General features: G+C 42.8%; 1 protein-coding gene across 1 annotated transcript in view; it reads left to right on the top strand.

Moving 5' to 3' along the window:
- Window positions 1–27,845, top strand: part of NEGR1 (neuronal growth regulator 1) — a 612,585-nt gene that overhangs the window by 412,394 nt on the left and 172,346 nt on the right. Inside the window, exon 4 of the mRNA XM_065409166.1 lies at window positions 11,504–11,635. Within this exon, the coding sequence (XP_065265238.1) occupies window positions 11,504–11,635 (132 nt within the window). The remainder of the gene's footprint in view (window positions 1–11,503; window positions 11,636–27,845) is intronic.

Here is a 27,845-nt window from a genome sequence, read left to right as displayed (position 1 = left end):
AGATTTTACTGTAGCTGCACTGGCAGGGACTAAACAGTAGAGCGCCTAGGGCAAAACAATCATGCTAAACCGGACATTGTTAGATTTTTTTTCAGTAGTTGCACTGCCAAGGACTGAAACGTGAAGCGCCTAGGGCAAAGTAATCATGAAAAACCCATTGTTAATATTGTTAATATTCCTGTTCTGTTAAAAATAAATGTTTACATGTTTAAAACACTTACTGACTGATCCTTCCCCTGATTCTGTGTCCGGGTTAACGGCTGGGGACGGTTGGTAGGGGATCTCTGTAAGGGTGATGAAGAGATCCTGGCTGTCGGGGAAATCAGCGTTGTAAGCGCTGTCGACTGCCTCGTCCTCCTCATCTCCTTCCTCATCTTCCCCGTCTGCTAACATGTCCGAGGAACCGGCCGTCGAGAATATCCCATCCTCAGAGTCCACGGTCAGTGGTGGGGTAGTGGTGGCGGCCGCACCTAGGATGGAATGCAGTGCCTCGTAGAAATGGGATGTCTGGGGCTGGGATCCGGAGCGTCCGTTTGCCTCTTTGGTCTTCTGGTAGCCTTGTCTCAGCTCCTTGATTTTCACGCGGCACTGCGTTGCATCCCGGCTGTATCCTCTCTCTGCCATGGCTTTAGAGATCTTCTCGTAGATCTTTGCATTCCGTCTTTTCGATCGCAGCTCGGAAAGCACGGACTCATCGCCCCACACAGCGATCAGATCCAAGACTTCCCGATCAGTCCATGCTGGGGCCCTCTTTCTATTCTGAGATTGCATGGTCACCTCTGCTGGAGAGCTCTGCATCGTTGTCAGTGCTGCTGAGCTCGCCACGATGTCCAAACAGGAAATGAGATTCAAACTGCCCAGACAGGAAAAGGAATTCAAATTTTCCCGGGGCTTTTCCTGTGTGGCTGGTCAGAGCATCCGAGCTCAGACTGCTGTCCAGAGCGTCAACAGAGTGGTGCACTGTGGGATAGCTCCCGGAGTTATTACCGTTGATTTCCATCCACACCTAGCCTAATTCGACATGGCCATGTCGAATTTAGCGCTACTCCCCTCGTTGGGGAGGAGTACAGAAGTCGAATTTAAGAGACCTCTATGTCGAACTAAATAGCTTCGTGGTGTGGACGGGTGCAGAGTTAATTCGATATAATGGTGCTAAATTCGACATAAACTCCTAGTGTAGACCAGGCCATAATAAGATCAGATGCTGTAATCATCTTAACATTTTACAGGATGCCCCATGTAGATGCGAATATTGAATTTTCCTGTAAGGGTAGGGGGAGCCTTTTAAGTTATTTGATTCCCTTTATTCTTTTATATATGGCATAGCTAAGCTATTTTCAATATTAAACCAGGCTGGTGTGTACACAGAGCTATGGTAGGGATGCTAGATTAATATAAATGCAAATCTGGCAACCCCATGTAACCTCTAGTTCAGGGGTCGGCAACGTTTGGCACGCGGCTCACCAGGGTAAGCACCCTGGCGGGCCGGGCCAGTTTATTTACCCGCTGACGCGGCAGGTTCGGCCGATTGCGGCCCCCACTGGCCGCGGATCGCCATCCCGGGCCAATGGGGCAGCAGGAAGTGGTGCGGGCGAGGGATGTGCTGGCCGCGGCTTCCCGCCGCCCCCATTGTCCCGGGACGGCAAATCGCGGCCAGTGGGGGCCGCGATCGGCGAACCTGCCGCGTCAGCAGGTAGATAAACTGGCCCGGCTCGCCAGGGTGCTTACCCTGGCGAGCCGTGTGCCAAACGTTGCCGACCCCTGCTCTAGTTGCTCTAGATTTTTTAAGGATCTTGTGTGACAAGCAAGACTATTCTTTATCCCACATGAATTGCATGATAAGCCTATTTATTCAAGCAAAAAACAAGAAAGAGACCTGGAAAGGTAATAGGTTAATGATATAAATTAATCTGGGGCAGATATTCATTTTGGCTATTTCTATTCTCCCCAGTATGGATAGAGGGAGGAGATGCCATCTATATACATCCTTGGAAATTTCTTTTAATATAGAACCCATATTTATAGAAACAATATTGGGAATATTAGGACAGATTTCCTAAATAAGTTATTTCCTTGCATATTTGATGTGGAAAATGCTGGACCTGAGAAGGATCTGGTCTTTTGGATATATCCATTGCTTGTGACTTATTCCAGTTAAAGTGAAAATCCAAGATCTTTCCAAAAATATCAACTACATTCAATAATGATGTGATTCATGAGGATGGGTTCTTCAATAGTATAAAAATGTCATCAGCATGTAAACTGATTTTGTATTCTTTCCTGTTTAAAGTCAAACCTTCAGTGGCTAGTGCTGATGAATGTACATTGCCAGTGGTTCAAGAGAAACATTAAAAAGGAGGGGCAAGAGGGGAAAGCCCCGTTGTATCCCTCTTTCTAGCTGAAATGGAGAAATAATTGTTTTAGCTGATAATAAACAATGTGAGAATTGTATAATACACTGACCCCATTCAGGAATATTGGTCCAAATCCATTTGTTAGGACAGCCATTAGATAAGGCCTTTTAACCCTATCAAAGGCTTTCTCTGCATCTAGAGCTGAAGCTATGGAGGGAACATCTGACATCTGAGCTTGCTGGATCAAATGAGTGATTTTCAGAACCCGATGTTCCTTTAATGAAACCAACCTGATCTGTGTGTATAATTGATGGGATAATGGTGTTCAGTCATGTCACTAAAATTTTTGCAATTATTTTGCAATCTGTGTTCAGTATCGACACTGGGTGAAAGTTGCCACAGTTGCAACACTCTTTATTCTTCTTTAATATTAAAATAATTAAATCAGTTCTCATGTGATGAGACATGGTTCCTTTTTGGAATGTTTCAGTGAAGACCTTTGAAAGAATATTAGATAGCTGATTATAAAATGTTCTGTAGAAATTTGCTGGAAAGCCATCCATCCTAGGGACCTTGCCAGAATTCATATTTGTATAGTCTGTTTGATCTCTTGTGTTGTGATCGCTTTGTCCATGAACAACACTTGTTCTGAAGATAGGGTATTAAAAGGCAGGCCTTCAATGAAAGGGTCAAATTTATTAGAGTCAAATTGGTTGTCTGATTTATATCAATCTTTACTGAATTGTTTAAATTGATTATTTATATCTACTGGTTTAAGGATGGCTCCCTCCACCCCCATCTTCTTGTAATAAGGAAGAAATGCTGTCATGGGCCTGTTCCATCTTAAGTCTCTGGGCAAGAAGTTTACCTGCTTTATCTCCCCATTCATAATATCTTTCTTAGATCCTGTTGAGTGCCGATTCAACTTGGCTGGATAAGCATTCATTATATTTATATTTGTCATTGAATAGAGAACATAGGATGTTTTCATTATTTTGGTCAGTTATGTGCATTCTCTGCAATTCATCTATTTCCTTGTCCAGAGAGTCTAGTATTGAGTCTTTCATTCTTCTTTTGGGAGGCATGCTTTATGCATTCACCCTTACGGTAGCTCTCAGAGCTTCCCAGAAGATGATATCTGAGGTAACTGAGTGCTTTGTGTGTGTGTGTGTGTGTGTGTGGAGTTAGAGATGACTGAATTGACTATGGGACAAAACTTTGCATCTTTTAATAACAATGTGTTCAGCTTCCACCTTGAAGATTTTAATGACGTGTAACCAGTTTCTAAGGTAAATATAATGGGAGCATGATCTGAAATTGATATATTATAATACTGATAATTATCAGTAGCTGCTTCTAGGCATGCTGGAATTAGTTCTGAAGACACAAGAAAAAAGTCAGTTCTGGAGTAAGATAAATGTACTGTAGAGAAATATGTATAGTCATGCTTCTTGCGGTGTTTCAGTCTTCATATATATTTTAAATCAAATTCATTCATTAATATAGTAGAACCTCAGAGTTATGAACTGACCAGTCAACCACACACCTCATTTAGAACTGGAAGTACACAATCAGGCAGCAGCTGGGGGGGGGGGGGAGGGGAAACAAATACAGTACAGTACTGTGTTAAATGTAAACTACTAAAAAAAAAAAAAAGGGAAAGTTTAAAAAAAATATTGACAAGGTAAGGAAACTGTTTCTGTGATTGTTTCATTTAAATTAAGATGGTTAAAAGCAGCATTTTCTTCTGCATAGTAAAGTTTTGAAGCTGTTGAGTCAATGTTCAGTTGTAAACTTTTGAAAGAATAACCAAAATATTTTGTTCAGAGTTATGAACATTTCAGAGTTACGAACAACCTCCATTCCCAAGGCATTCATAACTCGGAGGTTCTACTGTAATGAGGGTTGGCCTATTGTGCTTTGAGAGATTGGTCTCAAGTAATTGGATTTGTCCAGATATCTGTCTACTATAGTATTCCAATTGCCTCTCAGTAATGCAGGAATGCCTTTTTTTTTTATTAGAAAGAATGTCTGCAATGTCTTTGAAAAATTCAGAATTACCTCCACTTGGTTTGTAAATGCTTCCTAGAATTAACTTGTTTAAGTTGAAACAGCCTTCAGAAAGAATGTATCTTCTCTCAGGATCAGACCAAGACTGTATATATTGAGAAGTTATTCTTTTATGAAATAAGATGTATGTGCCTCTGCTCTTAGAATTTAATGATGGATGAAACTCAACACCTACCTACATCATCTTGATTCCTTTGACATCTATTTATGCTAGATGAGTTTCCTGCAATAAAGCTACTTGGAACTTTTTAGATCTGAGGTGTTTCAGGATTTTAGTTCTTTTGGAAGGTTGATTAAGTCCCCTCATATTCCAGGAACATACTCCAAGAAAATTAATGCAAAGTTTTAAATTGTATATTAAGACATATAACCTTATTCTAAAGATACATATTTCCCCATTGATATTGTAAAATCTCTAGGATATGGTCTGTATTATACATATTAGATACTGATTAGTTTTGAATGAATTTATGCCTTCAGTTGAGCCTCTAAGGGAGTCAGGTATACAAAAAGATCTATAGTTAAATAATATCATGTGTCTTCCAAAGTATATTTGTAACAGAACACAAAAAATTAACAGACAAGCCAGTGTGGGCATGTTCGGATCCTGATGGCTTCAGTTCCATCTGCTCTTCCCCTCCCTGTATTTTCTACTAATAGTTTAAACATTTCTACATGCAAATATATTTGAAGTCAAATATTACCCCGTAAATACCATTGGGTATTCAAAAACATGTATAATATATTTCTACCTACAAAAGTTTTTATGTATACATACATAAACATATGTAGATATACACAGGCTCATCACTTGTAAATTTATAGTTGATTTGGTAAATCAAATATAAACTAGTACCAAATCTAAATATGAAAAATACAACAATATAAAAAATTCATGTTCATAGTATGTCAAATGCCCTGCACAAATTGAATAACTAATGCTATTTAAGGTTTAGGTTATACTCTACATGTCAGGAATATTTACTGTTCCAAGGGATGTGTGCTTACCATAACATGACCCATCAGAGGCAGAGCTCTTCAAGAGATTCTGTCTAGCTAGCAGTAAATTGTGAAGCTAAGTGCAGATAATCCTTCAGTCAGTAGATGGTGCTGTAAATCCCAGCTTAGTGTTAAACTGTTGCTTTATGCATTGCAGTGCTATTCAGTTGTTGTTATTGCTCAGTCCCAAAGGAGATCAAAGAAAAGTTCAACCTAGCTGGTTATCTTCTAGGAGTGGGAAGATTATGTAAGTGAATATTACCATATCTACATAGAATCGTAGGAAAACAAACTGATTTTTAAACTTGTTGAGGTATGCTTTTATGATGGTCAAACCTGGCCTCAGTCTCAGTCTCTGAAGTATCTGCCAAGCTTCAGAGGAGGTTTTGCCAAATGCCCTCTGGAGTCTTCTAAATCCATAGTGAAGGTGGATGGGTACTTGATGCTATGTCTGACATTGGTCCCCCTCAGAATATGCATTATGCCATTGAATGCAGCCCTCTTTTTGTTAAGTTCAGCTGAGAAGTGAGGAAAAGGAGAAATTTTGTGGTTTCAGTTTTTCTGACAACATTCATTAACATTACTTTAACGTTGAACTTCAGCAGTTTGAAGATGATAGGTCTGGGCTTAGCCTCCTGCCTTCTATTACCAGGTATTCAATGACCTCTTTCAATGTCTAATGGGGGAATCTGGGGGGTCCAATTTAAGTATGTCAGGCATCAGCTTCTGAAGAAAGCTGATAATATCCTTCTCCTCTAGACCCTCAGCAATGCCCCAGAGATGAAGGTTCTTTCTTCGAGATCTGTTTTCTAAGTCATCTTGTTTTTCTTCCCATTTGTCTAATCTAACCTTGAAGGAGGCAGTTTCAATGGCAGGTTTTTTTTAGCTTATTTTCCAAGTGAGACATTCAGGATTTTACATGTTTAGAGAGTCCATGAATATCTTTTGAGGTTGAATCTAGTCAGCCTGTGAGGAATTTTTCAGTGCTGTAATGTCTGGGCTAGGTTCTGCTGTAGCCTTGCAAACTCTCCCTTAAGCTGCTTAGGTGATTCAAACTTAGGTCTTTTGTTGCCTCTCATTTTTCATTGGAATTCATATTCAACAGTTTGAAGTTTATCCAGGGGTTTAATTTAAACTTTTATGTCAGAAACTTATTGCCAGTTTGTTAGGAAAGTAATTATTAGAGATTAATTAATAGGCGGGAGTGAGGAGGTCTGGGACTAGGCAGCCATCTTCCACATGGGTACCATGCAACCCTAACCCAAGTTTTCTACATAGTAGTTGTGATGAGTTAGAGCAGTAGCAATTTGTTATTCAGCACCCTTTCTCCCTAACAGTACCAAGAAGCAGTCTTTGTCAATACTTATTTACACATTCACTTTCCCTGCAGATATTGTTTCTGTTGATAATTTTCAACTGGACTGATGACTGCTTACCAGATCTGGGAACTAATGTTGTTTGTGTGGTAGCAGAGTCGTGCCGAATACATAAACCTGTCACTTCTGTCAATATGGAGTGGCAGTGATATTGACCTCTGCTGATGCTGAGTATTATCACATTCAGATTGCAAAGTAAATGCCACAAGCGCAGTTACAATCAAGGAATGGTTAAGAAGGCTAGAGATAGAAGAGAGGAAGTTGGGGAATTTCCTTATGTTTATGCATTTAAAAAAACAACCTTGGGTTTCTAGTGAGGAGTGTTAGTTAGTGGCCAGTGAGTCTAATCCTGAATATCTATTTTATGGATTTGCAAGACACTACACTTCACTTATTGTCTTCTTTCCAAGATGTTGGTAATCAGAATTGAAAAAGGCATTAATTACCCCCAAGATTAGACAAAACCTGTCTCCAAATTTCATGATTGATCCAATCCCCAGAGAAATGTAGGTTGGAGAGTTTTTAATCTCATAATTTTAAAAGGATTTTTAACATACAGTATTGTATACTTTTGTAGTGGTTTATGCATTGTTTTCTCAGTGTTATAAACAAATTGTGTGCTTTCCTATTGACAGCCTCCCATGTAATTGTTATCTCATAAATTTAGCTATCACAGACATAGCCTACTTTTGTGTAGATAATTACAAGGTGGGATGATTTACCCAAACTGAGTAGTATGATTATTTTTAGTATGCATGGGTAGAGTGTATGGAAAGTTATTTCCAGGGAAGCAGTGTGGTCTAGTGGTTAGAGTAGATGATCAAGACACTTGGGTTGAAATCCTGATCCCACTGACATCATTAGAAAAACTCCACTAATGTCAGTGAGACAAGGATTTCAGCTTTGATTTCTGTTCCCATATCCACCACTTATTTGCTGTGTAACTGTGAGCAAGTCACTTCACCTCTCTGTATTTCAGTTTCCTTTGTAAAATTGGAATAATACTCACCCAGCTTTTGTCAGTTGATTTCCTTCATGTTGCAACATGATCTTTAAACAAAAAGCGAGTGGCCCCTATACAATGTGCTTTTAGATGCAGGATTATCATACAAATTTGGGAAAATAAAGAGTCTTTCACAAACTGGAGTAGATCCTTTTGGATGAATAGAAAAATACTAACATTCCATATATGATTCACTGGAGCATTGCCCTCTGAGATGTGAAATTTGATAGGGTCTCCTCTGTGTAGCTGAATAAATTCCATAAGTTCCTGGAGAATTGGAAGCCTTTCACTGAACCCTTTTTGGACTTTGTACCCAGTGCTTCCCATAATATTTTGTAACGTACACCTCTGATCCCATTGAAACTTTTTTCTTCCCTGTCACTCAGTTCTTGCTTTAAGTGCTCCTAGAGCTAAGGATTAGGATTGTGAACAGTCCTCTGTAGGAGATACATTATCACATTTTAAATCTTTTATGATGTAACTTCCCGCAAAGAGGAGTGAGGGTGGATTGTGTATCCTTCTCTTTTTGTGAGGGTGACAGAGTGCTGTAAGCAGTTACAAATAGAGCCCTTTGCAGGCCAGCACCCTGGTCACTTAGGATATGTCTACACAGGGATTACAAACTTGTTTTTGGCCCGGGTCAGCTGACTCAGGCTCTGGGGCTGAAAAATTGCTTAAGAGTGGAGAGGAATTGCTGAACGTGGCTATCCTGCAAGGGTAGAGGGTCTGAAAGCTTGGGATCCAGCCTAAGCCTGAATGTCTACACGGCAATTTTTAGCCCCTCAGCTCAACCCCTGTGTGCCTGAGTCAGCTGACCCAGGCTAACTGCGGCTGCGCCTCAGGCCTTTTAACGCTGTGTAGATGTACCCTTAGATCACCCAGGACACCGAGTGCAGTTAGAATAGGAAGGAGTTAAGTAGCTTGATTGAGTTGGGAAGGGTAGAATGAATCACTTACATTTGTAGAGAGCCTGATGAGCTAAGGAGGTAATTAGCTCACCAACTGGAGAACCCGGTTAAAAAACAAGCTGTATAAAAGGCTGACCAGGGAGCAGAGGTGGGCCTCCATCTAGCTGCTGTTGCACTGTGTTGCACTGGAAATAAAGGAAGTAACAATCGTAAACATATTTTTATACGTTACTCCAGTGAACTCTGTGTGACGTATGATTACCAGGAGTGCTTATCAGCCTGGGTTTGGAGGCGCTGACGGGGGTGTCTGTTCACAGTGTGGTGTTGGTTATTGATATCCTGCTGTGTCTATGTGGATTGTTGATTGTTTGGGTTGGATGAGGTTGTCCCATATGACATGTCTTCTACTTTCACTTCTCTAATATAGGGTAAAATTCTTCTAAACACAGAGAACCTGCATAAAGCACTCACATCACCCCTTTTACAGAGAGCCAGTCTATCCCTTGTGGGAAGAGAAGCTAATATATGCTTAACTATCTAGATCCAATTACCCCAGAGCCCACAGAGAGGGCATAAAGGAGCTGTGGCTGCTCCTCCAGCCACTAAACTGGAATAGAATCCATAGAGAGTCTGTGATGCAGCCCTGTCACCTGTGGATTTCGTACTCCACCACAAGCCACAATGAGATTTTACAATCAATTTCTGAAATGCAACCTTATATGCCAAATGTATGCACTTTGAAAGATTAATCTGCAAAGTGTTCCTTGGTTTATTCTCTGAAATAGTTTTCTTAAGCCAAAATTAGTGTCTGTGATACAGTGTTCTCATACAGTGCCTCAACAGCATACACCGTACAGCACATTCAAGTAGGTGATAGTACATACAAGCAAATATATGTTTTATGCAGTACAGAACAACAACATATGTTTCTGTTCATAGTGATATTAAATAAAATTTTCCAATAAATTGATTCAACCTGGCAACAGTGGCACATAACAGCAGCAAACCATATGACGAGTAACAGCTGGTTCTTTTGTGGAAGATTACTTTTCATAATTTATCTCTTATGAACAACATGGGGAAAAACCATCCTGTTGCAATTTACTGTATCCTGTAAATTATTTCACTAGATTTTATCACTGTTCAGTTCAATTCATATTTTTTCCATTGCAGTGTTATCATTCCTACTTTTTGGAACTGGTGTTTTCTGTGTTTTTTTCTCCTGTGAAAGAGTTGGAGTATCTGGGACCTGTTAGTGAGTAATAGCTTGATAAGTATAGAAACTCCTGTGTAGAGAACCTGCATGAGGCCTATATACCAAATACATCCTCAAAATAAGGGTTAAGTGGAACTTAAGCAATGAACAGGCCTTGTACTCATCCTCTACATGGAGTGAATTTCTAACACAACTAACTATTTGAAGATTTTACCATTGCTCTGTACATTGTTTGCAAGGTTCTTAACAGTTGACCAAATCTTATCTGTGTTGTCACAGTGTGGATAGCAACTTCCAGCAATTCCTCCCCCTTTTTAAGCATGTATATTCCAAGGTGTGATTTATTATAACCACTGTTGTGCATTTTAGTAAGGTTTCATTAATGTTTTTCAATTTATTTTATGTTCTGTTGTGAATGTTTATAACTTTGTGCAGAATTTAAAGGTATTTTATTTGTTCTTTAGTCTATTGAGAACTGCTCAAAGGACAGAAAAATGAACTTTCCTTCTAAGGATCTCAAAGTGCTTACAATAAACCTGGAAACACTTCTGTGCAGTGTTGGGGAAATTGAGGTTCAGAGAGTTGTGACAACTTGCTCAAGGTCACAACTTAGGTCTGCAGCAGTACTGTCAGCTGACCCATGCTTCCTGACAGCCAGTTCGTCCTTTGAGCCATAAACTGTCCTTCTTCAGAATAAATAACTCATTCGTAACTGCTTCCACAACAAGTGATGTATACGCATATCTGAGTTGTTTTCTGAACTTATTTTGTATCAAATAAATATGTGGCCATTACTGTTAATTATGATACCATTTTTGCTTACTATGTAATGGGCCGACCCAGATGTCTTTGCTCAGTTTTGACTTAGCTCTTACTAAATCCGTTTTTCACAGGGATCAAAGGGATTTTGCATGAAGGAAGATTGAATAAAGAATTTAGCACAATATAAACACTCCTCAGTAGAGAGATATTGGCTATTCCATTGCTCAGTTATCTTTTTATTTGTTCTAGTTCTTGATTTTTGAAAGCAGGCATCTACGATAGTGTATACAGATTTCTGGATGAGCTAGAATATACTGGATGTCTACGTTAATAAAATATTTTGATTCAGAAACTTTAGTCAAAATGATTTTTTCCCATTAAAAATATATAAAATGTGTCAGTTTCCCAGTCAAAGCAGCATGTTATATTTTATAAAAGTCAATATATACGGAACCATATTGGTGAATTTCATCTACAGTGCTAGAAGGTTGTTAGATTTATGCTCATTTTGCAGTTGAGTTTATCTGATGTATGTTGAGATTAGGGAACTCTAATCAATTATAAAGAACATGTGTATACCCCTTCCTGGGAAGTAGTTGTTAAAGTATCACTTGTTAAACTTTCTCTTTCCTTAGAATTGTTTTCTGTACGTAGGAGAACAAAGGCTATAATAATTGCCCAGTTTTATTTGGAATAATTTTGTCAGCAATATCCAGAAGAAAATCATGAGTTTGTTGTTATACCTGAATGATGCTTCATGCACCTCCAGTTAAACTTTCTCTAAGTTATTCTCTCTCGCTCTCTTTTCATTTCAGCAAAACCATTTGAAAATGGACAATATCTGGACATCTATGGAATTACAAGAGACCAGGCTGGGGAATATGAATGCAGTGCAGAAAATGATGCCTCAGTCCCAGACGTGAAAAAAGTAAAAGTCACAGTAAACTGTAAGTCCTATTACTTTTTAATCACTAAATCCAGTGGAGAGGAAAAAAACAGCTGAGAAGAAAACAGCCTAGTGTAGTATAGTGGCAACAAGCTGCTGAAATAGTATCCCTTTACTATTAAAGTAGCGAAACATCCTGGATACTCACGGTATGAGTTAGTCCCACAAAAGGGAGACATTGTGGAATAAAGGTTGAAATGTTCTATGTGTCCTCCAACCCTTCTGCATAATGGAGGATGGTAGTGGTTGACATTTCACATTTCTTGCTTTTGTGGACATAAGTCAGACTCTTGGGTGGTGATATTTTTTCAAACTGGAGATTGAACTGTGTAATTCTCATTATTACTAATGGGACTGGAAACCCTGTATTTGTACATTGAAGGCTATATTCTTTTCTCAGAGTTCTTTTGCCACAGTGTTCTGTGGTTTAATTTTGTGCAGTTGTACAGTAATGTAGGAAGAAGAGATCATTTAAACTTGTCTATCTCAGTGGAAGTCTATTAAATAGCAGGTCTTATTATGATATAACCCCAGTACAAATACAGTACATGAGAAGCTCTGCTAGAATGCAGTTATTTCATTAACATCTTAGTGGAGATGTCTGATATCAGTGGAAGTGCATAAGACTGGCTGTTAGATTACTTTATAGTCTATCAAGTTGGTCCTTACATGGGCTTTTTTGTCAGTGCTTTGCTACTTTACAGTTTAAGTCAACATAAGTTATGTCACTCAAGGATGTGAATTAGCCACCCCCTTGAGCAACATACCTTATGCTGATTTAAATGCCAGTGTGGACAGCTCTATGTCAGAGGGAGAGCTTTTCCTGCCAAAATATCTACTACTACTTGTGGGGGCTGGAGTAATTAAGCCAACAGGAGAGCTCTCTCCTGTTAGTTTAGAGCAGTTACACTACTCTTTTGATTTTAAATATTACACTAATTATATGCTAGTAAAACTTTCTTCAGGTGAAACTACAAGGGAAATTTTAGGTAGGCTAAATGCAATTACTCAGATTGTAATTTGGCCAGATCACCAGGATTAACACGTCTCTTCTCTTGAAAATTGCCTTGGGATCTTAAATAATTACAAGTTGCAAGGACTTTGGTTTGTGTCTCCTTCAAACGTTAGTGTCTCTAACAGCGCAGTGCTTTTAGCACCATGCTATGAAATTAGTTCTGTAATGATTCAGAGAGAGGAGTATGGCTGGCAGAATTGCTTACACTACTAAATGCATTACTTGGGTTTTCCTTGGAGATATCCTATCAGAACACTGACCAGGCCTGACCTTGTTTATTTTATGAAATGGTATGGCTGTAGGCCATTATGTGCTGGGATGTAGTAGATCAATGCAGTTGCCTTTTCCCCGTAGAGGCTTAGTTGATTGTTTTATTCTTATCATTACAGTCAAGATTCTGCCTCACTTAATCACATGGATTAGTACTTACAATGATCTCAGCGAGTAAGGGAAGCAGAATCAGCACCTTAGTAGGTTTTTTACATGTCCCTAAATCACCAGAGGGTTTGGCGCAATTGACCATAATTGGCAATCTCTCTGCCTCAGAGAGGTCCAGGGTTGAAATACATAAAAACGTTGCAGATCAGGTTTACATTGGTAAAACTATAATAGGAGCAGAACTGCTTCAGGAAGCTAACACTGAGTCTGTACTTTGAGTTTCCTGTGTCCCTTGTTTCCATAAACATTTTGCTGAATGCACCCCAAATTTTGGAAAGTAAAAATAATTGTTTTAAAAATCTAAAATTAGTGTTAGTTTTATGGATATCTATAATAGTTTTATACATGTAAGTGTACAGCATTGTTATTCTTCAATGTTTTGTTGTAATATAGTGTATTACAGTACAACTGCAAATCCTTACAATATTGGTCCTTTATCATTACAGTAGTCTAATTAGCTTCACATCAATAAAGGTTTGTAGAGTGGGGCCCTTATTTTGTGGAGTGACTTTCTTGCAACCTGTGTCCCAGAACGTTTTACAGAGTTAAGTGAGCACCAAGGTGTATACTCAGCAGGTGCACTGCCCTACATCCCATGTACCCAAGGGGACATTTTCTGCTGGTTAAGAGGCATCTCCAGCCCCAAGACCCCTTGTGCCTGTGCAGCATTGTAGCGGTGCCCTCTCAGCCATCCTCGCCAGCAGCTTCAGGGTGGCATTTTTGGCAAATAAACTTTGATTCCTCACAGCTCTCCTCTTTCTTCCACCTCCTCTTCAAGAGCTGCTCACAGAGGCGTAGCGAGCGCCCTCCGTACCCTCCGACCGGAGGGGGCCCCGCAAGGAAGGGGGCCCCTAGAAGTGGCAAAATAAATACCGCATTCCAGTTTCTGCATTGTAAGGGGCCCAGCCCGGACATATGTTCGGAGGGGGCCACCGTTCGGAGGGAGCCACGTTCTTTGTTGCTACGGCCCTGGCTGCTCAGGTAAAGGCAGAATTTTGCACCTAGAGGGAAGGAGGGAGCTGAGGTACAGAAGAGGGAACTGGTGAGGCTGAAAGAGTTGTTTTAGCGAGGTGCTCAGTAATAAATACTTTAATCCCTGTAAACTGTTATTCTATCATGGAGCTCAGTGACACAAATGCCTCCAGTTTGACTTTGCAACTTGATGGGGGTTATAGCCTTATCAAGTACATCATTCCTTATACTGAGAGCCCTAATAGCTTCTCCAGTCTAATTCTTAGTCACATATACACTTCCTTAATAATGAATTATTCAAATATTACTTTACACTTTAGCTACTTTTAAATATAAATATATAAAAATATAAATGTAATTTTTATTTATGGCTACAAACTAATTGTGTCTAGGATTAAATGCTGGCAATTTTTATTTCTGCATGAACCTTTTTTTGCTAGAGAATAATGAAATAAAACATTTGGAACAATCAAGTATCTGTCTTAATTTTTCCAGAAAGCAGCCAAATTGATTTTCTCCTGTTTCAAGTAATTTAGAAGAAAATTAATGTCAGCGCTGAGAACCTGCAGTATGTGCAGGGCCGGCTCTGGCTTTTTTGCCGCCCCAAGCAAAAACCAACCAAACAAAACAAAACTGCAGGGGGGGCCGGAGCGGAGAAGCCAAAAGAAAAACCACCTGCGGGGCGGCCGGAGCGGAAAAGCGTGCACACACACACACACAAAACACCTGTGGGGCGGCCGGAGCGGAAAAGCGCACACATACACACACACACAAAAACCACCTGCAGGGTGGCCGGAGTGGCAAAGCAGAAAAAAAAAAAAAAAAAAACCCTGCAGGGCGGCCGGAGCCAGCATGCAGGGGGACTCCCTGTGCTGCAGACGTGCAGCAGAGTGCGCGCCCGGTCTAGCGGGGGAGAGGGGAGGGAGCGGGGGGAGAGAGAGAAGGGGGGCAGCCAGGCCTTCAGCGGGGCGCTCACCACGCGGCCCCTCCCGCTGCGCTGCCTGCCAGGAGGGCTCTGCGCCGCTCCAGTCGGCTGGGAGGGAAGGATGCGGGCTGCCCTGCCGAGTTTGCTGCAGGGCGCTCCCCTCCTCCGCGCCACTGCCCCCTACAGGGCGGCCAGAGCGGCAAACCAAAAAGAAAAAGAAAAACAAAGGGTGGCCGGAATGCTGCCCCTTGGAATCTGCCGCCCCAATCACGAGCTTGCTCGGCTGGTGCCTGGAGCTGGCCCTGAGTGCGTGCCAAACTTCAGTTGGGATATTTACATAACCAGGAGCAAAGATTTTAGGACTAGATCCTGACCTCTGTGCTCAGCTTTATGCAAGTGGTCTCTGTAGAAGTTTGGCAGTTAAATTGACCCAAGCTGCGGAGCATCACTAGAGTCGCTTCATGGCTGTTGTTTAAGCCTTCACACTGCAGTTCCATCCACAGCGCCTGTGTGCCCCCTGCAGAGGATTTTGACCTGTGGGTCTACTAGGCATGCCCCTGCCATGCCTCCAAACAACCTGTTACGTCAAGGCAGCCCTCTGACATCACCAAAGGCACATATACTGAAGGCAAATCTTGAACATAGGACTTGAAAGAGAGACAGCAAATTAATTTTTAGCCCCTTCCACAGCTAGATAATAGGATTTTGGGGACCTTCCAGTAAAAGAGTCTTTGAACCCCTGAGTGCAAATTACATTGTGAGCCTGTTGTGACGTTGTGCAGTCTATATGGTTTTATAAAAACATAATAAGAAATGAATAGAATGTAACTGGAATAGTTTTATAAAAACATAAGTGAATATAATGTAACTGGAATATGCTTCATGCAAAAGGTCTCTTGTAAGGTATCATTACAAAGCTGATAATCTACTGAGTGTGATCATCCTATTTGTATAAATGTACCTCTCTTGTATCTAAAACTAGAAATATGAAATATAACTCTGAGGGCCTATTGTAATTATGCAAAGTGTGGGCCATTAATAGTGGTTTGGAATCTTGATGACTCTCATTAACCAGGACCATTGTCTGCAGATGGCTGTGTTTACCTGGGAGTCTTCCTGTCTATGTATGTGTTGGCAAGTGGGTAATGAAGTCTTGCAGTGACATGTGATCATGTCACCTGACCTGGAATCCATCTTTAACCTGGTGCTTTTCCAGTGGGGGGTGGGGGGGTGGAAACCCAGAGGGACAAAGGGTTCCTGCCTTATGCAAAAGATATATAAAGGGGTGGAAGAGAACAAAGAGAGGAGCCATCATGAAGAATCCCCTAGCTATCACCTGAGCTGGAACAAGAGTTGTACCAGGGGAAAGAATTGTGCCCAGGCCTGGAAGGTGTCCAGTCTGAGAAAAAACTTACTGAAGCATCGCTGAGGGTGAGATTATCTGTGTTCAGTTTGATTAGACATAGATTTGCGCATTTTATTTTATTTTGCTTGGTGACTTACTTTGTTCTGTCTGTTACTACTTGGAACCACTTAAATCCTATTTTCTGTATTTAATAAAATCACTTTTTTCCTTATTAATTAACTCAGAGTATGTATTAATACCTGGGGGAGCAAACAACTGTGCATATCTCTCTATCAGTGTTATAGAGGGCGAACAATTTATGAGTTTACTCGGCATAAGCTTTATACAGGGTAAAACGGATTTATTTGGGTTTATTCCCCATTGGGAGTTGGGCATCTGAGTGCTAAAGACAAGCACACTTCTGTGAGCTGTTTTCAGGTAAACTTGCAGCTTTGGGGCAAGTTATTCAGACCCTGGGTCTGTGTTGGAGCAGACGGGAGTGTCTGGCTCAGCAAGACAGGGTGCTGGAGTCCTGAGCTGGCAGGGAAAACAGAAGCAGGGGTAGTCTTGGTACATCAGGTGGCAGCTCCCAAGGGGGTTTCTGTGATCCAACCCGTCACACCTGTCTTCCCTGGTTCTAAGACAGTCTTTCTATTCTCCTCACAGGAATCAGAATCTCTCAGTCTCCTATGGCCCGTTCCCTATCTTTCTCCCCGTTTCCCTCTGAACCACTCAGTCACATCTGTCTCCCTTACCTCAGGACTCCCCATGTCTTCCTCTCCTAGCATCCTATTATTTCTCCTTTCTTCTCCTATTGTCTCACTCCCTTTCTGGGTTAGAGGGGAAAGAAGGTGATCTTCAGAGCTACCTGGCCTCTTGTGATTCTCTAGGATGAAGAAATGGAAAGTGCAGGGGAACCTTTTGCTATCCCTCCTGCTATTGTTGTATTGGAGAAGTTGGGGACAGGATATGAGGGAAATGTCTGGCTCCCCAGGTTGAGGGATGGTATTCTTCAGTCTGGAACTCTCTCCCTGCTGAGCTATCCAAGGAATTAAAGATTAATCTTTAATTAAAGATTATGTCATGTGATGAAACTTCCAGGAGTAAGTCCAACCCAAATTGGCAGCCCTAATTCAAGCCCAAGACTGCTGATGTACAGGACACAGTGTACGACTAATGTATTCACTCATGTTTTTTGTCTGAGTGTATGGCATGTTTGTGTATATGAGAGTTTTTGTTTGGGAGGGTATATTGCTAGTTTGAGAAGGGACTCTGTTGTTTAATTTTGCTAATGAAGTTTTGTCAGTTTTTTTTACATATGCTTCCAGTGAAGTGTGTGTGTGTGTTTTGATTTATTTTGTTTTTGTTTTTTAATGTGATGGAAAGACCCTGCGGTACAAAGATATCTTGCAGTTACAGAATATTAGCTTCAGCAGTTGGCATGCCAGTTGGACCTTGTCCCTCTTCTTTAGTCAGCGTTTGCTTATGTAAGCGGGGTCTGAATGAGCTCGCCCCTGATATCTAGTAATGAACTGGGGGAAACGACTTCAGGAGCAGACTGTATTTGCATGGACACACCTAGTCTGCCGAGGTGTTCAGCAGAGAGAACTGCATTGCCAAAGTGATCAATTTTGGCCGATGTTGTGTTACAATTCACTTTGGTATTGAATACATGGGTAATGAAATGTTGTTATCCTTATTGTATGACTAAAGGGCAGCAGAACTTAGCATGCCCTGATTGAGGGGGTCACCCTATTGAACCTCACTTGCTAAGCAGCAGGATGGGAGGCCAAATCACAGTGAAAATGACGGAGGATGGGGACCGGTGTTCCTACCTGATGCTCTGGAATGTGCCTAAAGAATCCTAGACAGTATTTGATCCTCCCCTTTCCAGTGTTTAAAGACATGGCTCATAGGACTCAATAGAGACTCCTTGTTTCTGTTCAGTGATTAGTGGAGCTGAAATCAGTGAGGAGCAAGTCTAGGGGTTACACCTTAGACCTGGTGTGGCGTCAGTGTTTCAGTGAAAGACTGAGGCAGCAGCAGAGAGGTTGTAATAACTAAGAGCTGAAATCACTACTAAGAGCTGTGCTAAGTGCTGGAACCTCAGAACGCAAGGTCAGCGAAGTAGCAGCAGTGGTAATGACAGTGGCACAGCTGAGTGGTGGCAGAGAAAGCAGCAGAGGTTGCAGCGAGCCGCCACTGGCAGCAGCAGTGGCAAACAGCGGCAACATACAGCAGCAAGTGGCAGCAGAGATAGCAGCAGCAGTGAATCATAGAATATCAGGGTTGGAAGGGACCTCAGGAGGTTCTAGTCCAACCTTCTGCTCAAAGCAGGACCAATCCCCAACTAAATCATCCCAGCCAGGGCTTTGTCAAGCCTGGCCTTAAAAACCTCTAAGGAAGGAGATTCCACCACCTCCCTAGGTAACCCATTCCAGTGCTTCACCACCCTCCCAGTGAAAAAGGTTTTCCTAATATCCAACTTAAACCTCCCCCACTGCAACTTGAGACCATTGCTCCTTGTTCTGTCATCTGCCACCACTGAGAACAGTCTAGATCCAGCCTCTTTAGAACCCCCTTTCAGGTAGTTGAAAGCAGCTATTAAATCCCCCCTAATTCTTCTCGTCTGCAGACTAAATAATCCCAGTTCCCTCAGTCTCTCCTCATAAGTCATGTGCTCCATCCCCCTAATCATTTTTGTTGCCCTCCACTGGACTCTTTCCAATTTTTCCACATCCTTCTTGTAGTGTGGGGCCCAAAACTGGACACAGTACTCCAGATGAAGCCCCACCAATGCTGAATAGAGGGTCCCTCGATCTACTGGCAATGCTCCTACTTATACAGCCCAAAAATGCCATTAGCCTTCATGGCAAAAAGGGCACACTGTTGACTCATATCCAGCTTCTCGTCCAGTGTAACCCCTAGGTCCTTTTCTGCATAACTGCTGCCTAGCCACTCAGTCCCTAGTCTGTAGCAGTGCATGGGATTCTTCTGCCCTAAGTGCAGGACTCTGCACTTGTCCTTGTTGAACCTCATCAGATTTCTTTTGGCCCAATCCTGCAATTTGTCTAGGTCCCTCTGTATCCTATCCCTACCTTCCAGCATATCTATCACTCCTCCCAGTTTAGTTCATCTGCAAACTTGCTGAGGGTGCAGTCCACGCCATCCTCCAGATCATTAATGAAGATATTGAACAAAACCGGCCCGAGGACCGACCCTTGGGGCACTCCGCTTGATACCAGCTGCAAACTAGACATGGAGCTATTGATCACTATCTGTTGAGCCTGATGATCTAGCCAGCTTTTTATCCACCTTACAGTCCATTTATCCAGCCCATATTTCTTTAACTTGCTGGCAAGAATACTGTGGGAGACCATATCAAAAGCTTTGCTAAAGTCAAGGAATAACACATCCACTGCTTTCCCCTCATCCACAGAGCCAGTTATCTCATCGTAGAAGGCAATTAAGTTAGTCAGGCATGACTTCCCCTTGGTGAATCTATGCTGATTGTTCCTGATCACTTTCCTCTCCTCAAAGTGCTTCAATAGTTTCCAGTAGCAGAGGCAGCAGCAGCAGTGGAGGCATTGCTCATGTGCCCCTCCCTTTTTGGGGTGCTAGGTGAGCCCATGTGAACACACCAATGAACTCTGGGTCTTTGCTAACCGAGGACAACCAACCATGAGTGGGGTGCTGCAGAGGAAAAGGAGAGAGTTGTGTTAAAGGGACATTTGCTAGTCAGAAACTGAGGCAAAGGACACTGCCCAACATACTCTATGGTGGTTGTTTTCTTATGGTTACATTCTTTTGAATCGTGATTGTGATTTCTGAAATCAATGGTTTGAAAAATGGTTTTCTCAAGATGTGTTTGCGAGGGGCACTCACCCAGATTCCTGGAGGAGCACCCCAGAATGTAACCCTTCTGCCACATGGAGACAGCAACAACAAGGGCTGGGTTCAATATCTAGGGATTTCTCTTAACAGTACAAACAGAACTGGCTGGAGCCCCCACCCAGTGATCTCAGAAAACTAATCAACATCCCTAGGCGCCTCTAAGAGGCAATACTTCCCCCTTGTAAGAACTGAGGCCTGGTCGATGCTACAAACATAACCCACGTTAAGTAGATCTAATAATGTATGCATCTACACTACCGAGTCCTTTCTGCCTACCTAAGTGCCCTATAAAGTTGACTTCTGTACTCCACCTCTGCGAGAGGCATAGCACTTGCTTCGACATCCACGGGTCGACATGGGGATAATGTAGACATTGAGTTGTGTAATTTTAATGAATTGGCCTCCAGGAGGTGTCCCGTACTCCACTGTGACCTCTCTGGAGAGCACTTTCAAATCTATTGTATGTCAGTCAGATACACAGGAAACAGCCGCTCCCCTGTTAAAGCCCCGGAAACTTTTGAATTTTCATTTTCTGTTTGATCAGCATGGAGAGCTCACCAGCACAGCTGATCATGGAGACTCAAGGCCAGAAACACGCTCCAGCATGGAGTACACAGGAGGTGGTGGATCTTATTGCTGTGTGGGGAGAAGAGTTTGTGCAGCCAGAGCTCCAGTCCAACAGAAGAAATGCTGACATGCATGCCAATATTGCATGGGGCATAGATGGCTACACCAGAAGACAAGTGTACCAGAAGACAAGGGAGGCAAACAGTTGTTTTGGTTCTGCCCCACAGACATGCTACTTTTATGAGGAGCTACATCCGATTCTCAGCAGCAACCCTACCACTACCCTAGAACGCTCCGTGGATACCTCCCAGGAGTCCTGGGCGACCTCAGGCAACAACAAGGAGGACATTGTTGATGAGGAGGAGAAGGAGGAGAATGTGAGTCAGGCAAGTGGAGGATCCATTCTCCCCGACATCCAAGAACTGTTTTTAACCCTGGAGTCCATCCCTTCACAGGACCAGTTGGCGGTGGAGCGTAATGCCGGGGACTGCACCTCTGGTGAGTTCACATTTCCAATCAAATTGTAGGAATTACATGTTATTATTTTTTATGTTTAATCTGAACAAAAAAGTAGGTGTAGTGGGTATTGGTGGCCACTCCAGCTACACAGAGGGTGCTCTCCAAAAAAGACTGTTTATGTGCATGGGGATGGCCTGGGAATCCTCCATGGAGATCTCTAGGAAGCTTTCATGGAGGTACTCTGCAGTCCTTTGCAGAAGGTTTCTGGGAAGGGCTGCCTTATTTTGTCCACCACAGTAGGACACTTTCCTACGCCACTCCAGTATTAACTCTGATGGCATCATTGCAGCACACAGCATTGTAGCATATAGACCAGGTGTGTACCCAGACACTTGCAGCATCTGCTCCCTTGCCACCTCTGTTACCCTCAGGAGAGTGATATCGCATAGGGTCACCTAGGAGAAACGGGAGGAAGTTTTCAATGCTATCTCTTAAACCGCCAACAAGTAATCCACCCCCACATTTGGTGAAATCTGGGTCACACAACCACGCTTTCCCAAACATGCCGTGGTTGTGGTTGGAAGGGATCACCATGTATTGCAAGCAGCACTGAAAAAAAAAAGGGGGGGGTAGCTTCCTGTTTGTCTCCCTCCCCCCCCCCCCCAGCCTGGTGCTGCTTTTGTAAAAAAACAAACTATTTGGGGGGCTTTACACTGGTGCCTGTCCTCAAGCACCATCCAGGTTGCTAGGGGAAAGGGGGCTTTTCTCAAGTTACAACTTGTGATCTCAAGGATGTCTTCACAAAAGCAGCAGCACAAGACCTCTTGCTCATGCCCCATGGCCTTACTCACCATGGCTGGAGCAGCAAACCAACTCTCGCAATAGCCAGCGGTTGTCATTATGTTGTGGCTTGCAGTGAAGTGTATTGAGGGGTGTTTTTTTATTTAAAAAAATTAACCTTGCACCAGAAACAATGTATGCACCGTCAATGCTAACCTTGTGCTTTGCATTCCTTACAGCTGAAACCTTATCTGTTGGTGCATCCTTCACACCAGGACAGTGACTTTCCCAGATTAGAAGGCGGGGAAAAAAGACTCGGGAGGACATGTTCAATGAGTTAATGCGCACCTCCGAGAGTGATAAGACGGAGCTCAGAACATGGAGGATTACACTGTCCGAGAACCTGCACAAGGACAGTGGACAGGAAAGACAGAAGAGCATGCAGGGAACAAGAGCACGCCATGCAGGAAGAGATGCTGTGGATTATGAAGGAGCAATCAGACATGTTGAGGTGTCTGGTTGAGATTCAAGAAAGGCAGCTGGATGCTAGAATCCCTCTGCAGCCTATGCTGAACCTGCTGTCATCATCACACAGTTCTGCATCCTCCTCCCCCAAACATCCTATGAAGCGGAGGGTGAGGAGGGTAGATGTGGGGAGGGGATTTTGGTATCCCTTGCACTCAACACGAGGGGAGGGTACAAGGACCAGAAGGTGCCCATTCCCACACCTTTGATTGTTATTGCAGTGCATCTGTAAGCAAACTTTCCTTGTTTCTCCCCCCATGGTGTTATCAGCCCTTTTGCCCCAGGTTATCTTCCTTTTTCTGCTGTTTCTGTGTGTTTGTGTGCATAATAAAACAGATTGAGGAGAAAAGGCTCTTTATTCATTGAGGAGAAAAAACTCTTTATTCATTCAACACACAGTGGTTGGTGGGGTTGGAGTTTACAGGGGAGAAATACAATGGAGGGGACAGTTTGGTAAGGAACAACACAGATAAGTGTCACATTACTGTGGGTCGTTGCTGAAACTGGTTTTCAAAGCCTCACGGGGACGCAGAGCCCCTCGATGTGCTCTTCTTATTGCCCTGGTGTCTGGCTGCTCAAAATTGGCTGCCAGGCAATCTGCCTCAACCCCCCACCCCAGCAGAAACTTTTCTCCCTTTGTTTCACAGAAATTATGGAGCACACAGCAGGCAGCAATAACAATGGGGATATTGCTTTCACTGAGGTCAAACCTAGTAAGCAAACAACACCAGTGACCTTTTAAATGTCCAGAGGCACATTCCACCACCATTCTGCACTTGCTCAGCCTGTGGTTGGACCGATCCTTACTGCTGTACAGGCTGCTAGTGTATGGCTTCATGAGCCATGAGAGCAAGGGGGTAGGCTGAGTCTCCCAGGATCATGATTGGCATTTCAACATCACCAATGGTTATTTTGCAGTCTGGAAAGGAAGTCCCTGCTTGCAACTTTCTGAAGAGTCCTTTGTTCCTAAAGATGCATGTGTCATGCACCTTTCCTGACCATCCCATGTTGATGTCAGTGATGTCACAGTGATGCCCCGGTGAGCCATCAGAGCTTGCAACACCATTGACAAGTACCCCTTTGGGCTTATGTACTCTTTGGCAAGGTGGTCGGGTGCCAAGATAGGGATATGCGTTCCGTCTATCGCCCCACCACAGTTAGGGAACCCTATCGCAGCAAAACCATCCACTATGTCGTCACGTTGCCCAGAGTCACTACCCTTCTTAGAAGAAGTCTGTTAATGGCCCTGCAAACTTGGATCACAACAGATCCCACGGTAGATTTACCCACTCCAAACTGATGCCCCACTGACAGGTAGCAGTCTGGCGTTGCAAGCTTCCACAGAGCTATCACCATTTGCTTTTCCACTGTCAGAGCAGCTCTCATTTTAGTATTGCTGCGCTTCAGGGCTGAGGAAAGCTCTTCACACAGTTCCTGGAAAGTGGCCTTATGCATTCGAAAGTTCTGCAGCCACTGCTCGTCATCCATAGCTGCATAACAATGCGGTCCCACCAGTCAGTGCTTGTTTCCTGGGCCCAGAAACAGCACTCAACAATGTCAAGGTGATGCATGACTGTCACCAACAACTGCAAATTGCTCCGCTCTGTGTCTTCCAGCGGGGATGCTTGCGTGGCATCACATTGTTCCATGTGGCGACTCCTGTGGCGGCTGTGTAAATACTTCAGGATAAGGCATGAGGTGTTTGTAATGCTCACAACAACAGTGTACAGCTAGGCGGGGTCCAGGCTTCTCGTGCTATGTTGTCCGCGTGGGTGATCCAGGCTTGCAAAAAAGGCTTGGTTTGTTTGCCGTTGCTTTCAGGGAGGGAGGGACATAAGTGCATCATGGGAGGCTAGCGCCATGTTCCCATAACCACCCACGTCAATGTTTTGGTCCCATAAGGCATTGCAATCCCAACCCAAAATTCTACTCAGCTATGTGCACTGTGGGATAGCTACCCACAGTGCAGTGCTCCGTGTGTCAATGCAAGTCCTGCTGGTGAGGATGCACTCTGCCGACACAACGAGTGTAGTGTGGACATGCAAGCTTGACTTGCTTAAATCGGAGGCTCGATGCTGATTTACATAAAGTCGACTTAACTTTGTAGTGTAGACATGGCCTGTATAACGAAATAAAACTTTTATTAAAGGGGAAAGGGAATCTTCATACCCTGCTTACAATTAAATTTGCTATAGGCTTCTTGGGTCTGCATAGGGCCCATACTGAGAATGTTATGCCTTCGATAACTATTTTTTTTTGAAGAAATGGCAAAACCAAGATTCAGGTACAAGATGAAACAGCTGGTGCATATGAAAAATTTGTAAAAGTCAGCTAATTGTTATACGTTTTTGTCTGTCTCAGTATGTAACTTGTCCACTAGCCAGTTGAACTAAATGCAGAAATACTCCCAACATCTGTTCCATAGCACAAACACTTATTCAGTCTGACTAGGCAGAAGAATGACTTATTATATTCAGGAGCGTTTCAAGATAAACGCTTGCATTAGAAAAGCATAAGCACCCTGTAGTGATCGAACTGCTGTGTATATTTCATTCACATTGAATTTTAAATGTAAAATTACAGTTGGATAGAGAGTACTGAAATACTAAGCACTTAATTCTCAGTTGTTCTGAGTGTGAGCTGAGTCCTGGGGCTACCTGGGGGTCATGCTAGCTATAGCATAAGGGATTGTTCCAGCAGCCCAAGGGCATCAGAGTACAAAATCCTCTAAGCCCACCTTTTACACCTCCATTTTGTCTTCTCTCAGCTCCCGTGTCTGCTCCTGAATTCCTCATACACAGCAGGGGGAGAGCTGTGCAAGCTTTACACCACTGAGAGAGTCCGCAACAGAGAGGAATCTCCAGCTGCCCATTTATAGCAGCTTTAAATTCCCTTTGTGCCATGACTTAACCAGGGCTGAGAATCTGGCCCGTAATCACCTAATTACCACTCAAAGAGTAAAAAATACTTCGCAGTTGCGAGGTGCCTTTTATCAGGCTCACTTTGACTATATGGGCCTAATCTGTGTTCTGTTCACTGCATGAGGTCCATGAAGTGAGGAAAGCAGAGAGTTTAAGAATATTCCCTAAACTGCTACATGGGAGATAGTGACACAACCCATGTGACTGGCATGGGTTGACAGTAGGGTTTGAACCTAGCATGTACATCTACAAAGCACAGATCTCGGTGCCTCTTGAGCTAAAGCAGTAACCTGGTAGCAGTAATAGATTGTTAGTCTCTCTGTGAACTAACCACTAGCTAGGGACACAACACATACTGTGAAAACATGTTACATATTCCACCTCTCTGGGGAAACTTCTCTTGAGGTCCACAGGATTTAAAGCCCCATGCTTGGACAGCATTGTCCAACAACCCTCCATGGATTTAACCTTAGCTATTTTACAACCAGAAAGCACAGACCTCTAGCACTGAATGTAAAAGAGTAACTCCACTAGCTGATAGTAGTAATCTTCTGTGGACCAGGCACACTGTACAAGCATGTTTCAAAAGCATGCCCCACACACCAGCAGCTAGAAGAACCACCCTTTTCCCCTCCCATAAAGAGAGGCTTTCTCACTAACTGTCTCAGCAACCAGGCGGGTTTACACAGGGATTGCACACCCTGCCGGCTATCAGTCATGGGAGGACTAGATTGTGAAATTACAATACATGTCTGTCATTGCACTGTGTAGGTCAGTGTACCCGTGGTTCCAGCCAGAGAGCAGAGTAGTCTTTGCATGTGACCTTTCATAGCACATTCCCTACAAGAAATGTGGGAATGGCTAGTCACATTCCTGTGAAGTAGTGCAGAGTTTCGAACTGTGTTTTTACATTCTCAGAACATTGCTGAATAGCCACCCACAACAGCATCCTGAGATGATTTGTAACATAACCCCACTGGTGTTGTTCCAGATGGGTCACACTGCCCATTGCAAGGGCATCACCATTCCACCTCATGCTAGCTGACAGCATCAGTTCTGTCAGCAGTATCAGATGCTGAACTAAACCATGAGTGGGTATAGCTAATAGCAAAAAGAAGATGTCCAACATTGTCTGCTCCTTAAACAGCTTAAAAGGCTGCCTGATGGATAAGGTACATCAGCTAGGCTAGTTGTGTAGGGAATGCTCAGACCTCCACACCCCATACTACTCAGAGCTGCATCACAATCTGGGCAGGACATTTATTTGCCTATATTTGCATACTGTTCCCTGGGCTTTCATATTGGTCTCAGAGATGCCTGCAGCTGGAAGCAGAACATCACAATTCCTTTGAGTGTGCAATGCTTGCGCAGAGAGGTTTACTACACATGGCCGCATGGATTAGTTCTCTAGGCATTAGTATCTAGCTGGGTAGCCTGGTTTATAATCTAGCCGTGAATGGAGTTTCAGATGCATAGTCAACACAGTGGAATGTCAGGTCTTCATTTCCGTAATTGGTTTGTGGATTTCTGCAGTCATTTAATGACATAATGGCTCTTCAGCTCTTAGAAATTGAATACCACTATGATTAAGACCAGTTTCTTATTTGTATGTGAAAATAATTACATTAAATGTGTATTAAATTAGTTTGCAAATTAAATCTGTAAGGTTTTTAATAATAGAATCATAGAAATTAAAGATGGAAAAGCATTCTGATCATCTTGCCCACCCCAGGCCAGTGTAGGATTGTTCATAATGGCATGTTCTTCAGTCTCCTTTTTTCTTTTTTCCCCTCCAAACATACACTGAATAAAATATTCACTTTTGTTAGAAAAGTGAACAGATGAAGACAAAAGCCTGCCTTCCTTTTCTTTGTATCCTTTCTGTTATTGAAAAATTCTCATATACAGTATGGCACGAGAGCCTCATACAGTACAGTATATTGTCTGTCCAAATCCTGGCCCTTAGATCCCAGTGTAGTGTCACTTGTGCCCCCAAGTTCTGTCTGATATTGGAGAATAAACTTTATTGCCTCTTCCACTAGATGAAAAGAATTTTTTGAGTAAACTGCTGTATTGACAAGAGGAGAGAGACTAACTGGCAAAAAGATCATAGTCACTTGGCTCCATGATCTGGAAATTATATTATCATTTACCACCCCAGTGCCTTTGGACATATTGGATTGGATTCTGATGTCAGGTTACACTGTAGTAATTTGGGAGTAACTCCATTGGCTTCAATGGTGTTACTTCAGATTGGCAGAAGCATAACAGTATGCACTTTGTCCCAATGGCCTTGATTTTACAATTGTAATTAAAGTAGGTATAAATGTGGAGAGATGGGTAAGGGTATATGTGCAAACCTTGATTTTG

The sequence above is a fragment of the Emys orbicularis genome, chromosome 8 (assembly GCF_028017835.1).
Source record: "Emys orbicularis isolate rEmyOrb1 chromosome 8, rEmyOrb1.hap1, whole genome shotgun sequence".
NCBI classification, from domain to species: Eukaryota; Metazoa; Chordata; order Testudines; family Emydidae; genus Emys; species Emys orbicularis.
The sequence above is the reverse complement of the archived record's forward strand: the minus strand, read 5'-3'. Positions and strand labels throughout refer to the sequence as shown.